At 49.5% G+C, this 4,477-nt stretch overlaps 1 protein-coding gene across 1 annotated transcript; it reads left to right on the top strand.

Annotated features, from left to right (window-relative positions):
- The first annotated feature begins 868 nt into the window (after positions 1-868).
- On the top strand, positions 869-2,579 carry ZNF648 (zinc finger protein 648). The gene has a single exon (XM_044266290.1). The coding sequence runs from the start codon at positions 870-872 to the stop codon at positions 2,577-2,579; it is 1,710 nt and encodes a 569-aa protein (XP_044122225.1). The 5' UTR covers position 869.
- Positions 2,580-4,477: the final 1,898 nt, after the last annotated feature.

Genomic DNA, 4,477 nt, shown 5'->3' with positions numbered 1-4,477 from the left:
AACCTCATTAGACCTCCCTATCCTGGTCTGTAAAATGGAAAGAATATGAAAACAGTAACAGCATCTCTCTTAATGGTTGCTGGGAAGAAGAAATGAAATCCTGGTTGTGCGTGCTCAGCATTTGACCTGGTTCCTAATGTCTGCCCAGAAAGTGAAACTACTAGCATTACCCCCTCTGAGTTTCCCAGAAGGTTCTCTCCAGACAAAAGCAAACTCAGCCCCCTAGTCTGAAATTGCCCCTCACCCCCAGACCTGTAGGAGCCTGCCTCTCGCTCCAGCGACTCCTGTAAAACAAACGGCTCACACAAACAATCCTTATTCACTAACCTTAGCAGGCTTTCTCCGTGTCTTCAAGCTAAAATAAAACCACTTAGAAAATAAAAGTCAATGGCTTCCTTGTCTCATGCCTTGCTGTCAAACGCTAAGTCAATGCTTCTCGAATCAGGGTACGCACACAGCCGGGGGCCTGTGGGGTTTGCCAGAAATGCCTTGGGATAAATATGGCACACTTGGGGAAAAGTGAAACATTTAAACTGAAGGTAACTGAAAACACTGTCTTTGTTAAAAAGAAAAAAAGAAAGAAAGAAAAAGAGTACTTAGTGGAAAAGAAAAAGAAACACACAATGAATGTGTGTATATGTATATACATACATGCGTGTATGATATACCTAAATTAAAAATACATACATATAACATTGTATACCAACTATAATTCAATAATAAAAATGTTTCTCTAGGAATATATAAAAATAAAAGACATATATTAGGCAAACAAAAATAAATAAATAAAATAAACTTCCTTTGTGCAGGTATCCTGAACCAAGCAAAGATTCCGTCTAGGAGGAGCAGGAGGAGACGTGCCTGACATCATGACACAGGTGGACCCCCAGGAAAGGCGGAGCAACGTGTCTCCTCTCTGCAGCTTGAGTGAGGAAGCTCATGACCCCCGGATCCTGAGCGTGAGCTTAGACAGAGAAGATGAGGATGGTGGGGAGGCAGGAGACAAAGGGAGCCCTGGGGACCCTGATCACCAGGTCTACCCAAGAAACAGCTCGCAAGAGACTCAAGACAGTCCTGACTTGCCCTGGCATCATCCACCCAGCGAAGAGGAGAAACTCTCCAGCCCCGTTAGTGCCGGGGGCGTCGGGAAGGAACCGACAGTGACGCCTGGAAAGAAGGCCGGCTGGGGAAGCGGTGAGTCCAAGATCACCCGGAACCAGGACTCCCCTGGACCAGGCACGCCTCCGGGGACCCTCCCTAGTGACCTGTCGCACAAGTTGTTAGGTCGGACGCAACCGCTTAGGGACTCACTACCCGTCGGAGATGATGGAGACGCGAGGGCAAACCTGGACGCTGCCTTGGGGGTCCCATCCAGCTTCCCTGAGACGGGAAGAGATTTCTGTGCACAGAGAGGCGTAGACACGTCCCCAGACAGCTCCTCTCCGATGTGTTTCCCCAAGCCGGGGGGCAACTGGGACCTCCCCACGCAGGAGACGCGCACCCCGGCCCGGGGTTCTGTCCCCCCAGCCAGTCTGACAGCAGCGGTGCTGGCCAAAGCGCGGACCGGCAGAAAGGGCCAGAAGCTGGAGGGTGCGCACGAGGCGGGGCAAGGAGAGGCACATCCGTATAAGTGCCTGCGGGGAGGAAGGGCCTTCCAGAAGCCCAGCAATCCTCTGAGTCCCTCGCAGCCGCGGGGCACCAAGCCTTACGCCTGTGAGCTGTGCGGGAAGACCTACTCTCACCGGGGCACGCTCCAGCAGCACCGGCGCCTGCACACGGGCGAGCGGCCCTACCAGTGCCCCTTCTGCGACAAGGCCTACACTTGGTCCTCCGACCACCGCAAGCACATCCGCACCCACACCGGGGAGAAACCCTACCCGTGCCCGGACTGCGGGAAGGCCTTCGTGCGTTCCTCCGACCTGCGCAAACACCAGCGCAACATGCACAGCAACAACAAGCCCTTCCCGTGCGCCGAGTGCGGTCTGACTTTCAACAAGCCGCTGTCGCTGCTGCGCCACCAGCGCACGCACCTGGGCGAGAAGCCCTTCCGCTGCCCCGCTTGCGACAGGGAGTTCGCCGTGGCCAGTCGAATGATGGAGCACCAGCGTGTGCATTCGGGCGAGCGGCCCTTCCCCTGCCCCACCTGCGGCAAGTGCTTCACGAAATCCTCCAACCTGATCGAGCACCAGACGCTGCACACTGGCCAGAGGCCCTTCAAGTGCGCCGACTGCGGCGTGGCCTTCGCGCAGCCCTCGCGCCTCGTGCGCCACCAGCGCATCCACACGGGGGAGAGGCCCTTTCCTTGCACCCAGTGTGGCCAGGCCTTTGCCCGCTCCTCAACCCTGAAGCGGCACCAGCAGATCCACTCCGGGGAGAAGGGCTTTCTCTGCGCCGAGTGCGGCAGGGCCTTCCGAATCGCCTCGGAGCTTGCCCAGCACATTCGGGTGCACAACGGGGAGAGGCCTTACCAGTGTGAGGATTGCGGCCAGGCCTTCACCAGGTCCAATCACCTCCAGCGGCACCGAGCCAAGCACAGCACCTGCAAAAAGGAGACCATCCCCTCCTCCTCTGATGAGTGAGGGCTCGAGCCGCTAAGTCTCAGGGAAGGTGAAGACGCTGTCGGACCTCACTGCCTGGAACCCTCCTTCATGGACAAGCCCATTCACATGGTAATGTCACCCAGCCCCACTGGTCAGCCTTTCCGCCCAGTGAGTCCCCGGCCATGGGTGGTCCATTTGATAGAAGTGTTTGATCTCTTCTGTAAAAAGTAACAGGAGGGCTGGCACCTATGTGGGGTTTCCTGTCTTTCTTCCAAATCTCAGAGGCCATACTCAATTGGAAAAAGATAAGAAACTGTAGTGAGAACTGGTCAAGAGTTGAGTTCCGTGGTGGGGGGAATCTCAGTGGATTGGGAATGATATCCTGGGCACTGTGCAAGCCTCGAGGGATACAGTGAAGAAACAGGTTGTCCTGTCCTGCCCTCAAGACCATATGTAAATACTAAGAAGACCTCAGGGGCTGGTCCTCTTGGGGAGAAAGGTACTTTCAGTTTTTACATGAATAAAGGAACCCCTAGAAGTGGTCTCTGTGAGCACCACTTTCAAAGCAGCAAAGCCTCCCTGAGGTTAGCTCAGACCCAGCCAGACAGCCCATTATTTCACTTTTCTGCCAAAATTACTTTACCCTTGGGAAATGGGTCTCAGCTTTGAGGTGGAGAAGGCCTTTGTCTTAAAGAGAGGGAAGTTTATGTCCTATGTTTTGGAATCAAAAACACAAGGTGTTTTTTTTTTTTTTTTTCTGTAAGTCCAGAAAAACCTTAATATCTGAAAAAGAAGTCCCTTCCTCTTTACAGTCAAATACAGTAAGTTGGATTGAACCTAAGTCTCACCCACAAAATTTACATCAGCTTCCTGTCTGGCCACCTCTTCCCTTGTTCCCAACTTGGGAACTTCAACCATATGTAATTTACAGAGAGTAATATGCCCACTTAGAGAGAGATATGTAACATTTCTCCAAATGGGCGTGATCGTAACTCAAGAAACCTCTTAGATTCATTTAAGTTTTCTAGGTCATTAGCTCCGATTTGAAGTAAATAAAATAGAATAGCCCTTGCCCAAGTGCCAATTGGTTTGTCTTTGATTCAAAGTCTTAAAACCAAGTTTGGAAACCTTCATGATTCACAATTACTCTCTAATGAGGTTATTTGAAATCTGTATATTACCAACATTCATTCTTCAAAATGTATTGACTTTCTATCATTTGAAATCAGTAGTTCTTAGCTCTGGACCCACCTGCAAAGAATTCATGACTTCACAGATTTCCTTTGATGCACAGGGACAAACATGGAATAAGATATCCCAAAAGAACATATAGTACTCTCCTTTGGTGGATATCTTTAACATATTCCTAAAATTTCTACCAAAGGGTGCCAAATCTGAATTTCTTTTGAATTCTCCCTCGACACATGGGAGCCAAAGAGAAGTGATACATGTTGTCATACTTTGTTTGATAAAGGCAAACTTAGTAAAAGAGTTTGACTACAGGCCTGGAGGTTTTGTGTCTTAACTCCCTTGGACACATCTGCATGTCCAACCAACAGAATTAGGTGGTTCAGGGTCTGGCATGAGAGGCAATGCTTGAGGTATTAGTCCATCCCCATCCTTTACCAGTGATACGACCTTGGCTTCAGCTTCTGTATCTGCATTGGCTAATCAGGAGTGATAATAAGAAAGCAATAAAAGTTGGAGTTATCCTGCCAGGAAAGGAAAGTTGGCTAAAGGCATGGGTATTAAATTGGTAAAGGTTGTAAAAAATCAACCATAGCATTGTGATTATGAACAGCATAAAGGCTTGTATATTTTTCCTGGTTAACCAATGAAGTCTTTGAAGACTGAAGTCATTGTTTCTTTTCTTTGTATTATTTTTTTAAAGATGGTTGTTAGTACAATTTTGATAATTAAAATATTTAATTTGTTTC

This window comes from Neovison vison, chromosome 10 (genome assembly GCF_020171115.1).
Source record: "Neovison vison isolate M4711 chromosome 10, ASM_NN_V1, whole genome shotgun sequence".
Lineage (NCBI taxonomy): Eukaryota > Metazoa > Chordata > Mammalia > Carnivora > Mustelidae > Neogale > Neogale vison.
This window is presented reverse-complemented; position numbering and strand designations above follow the sequence as displayed.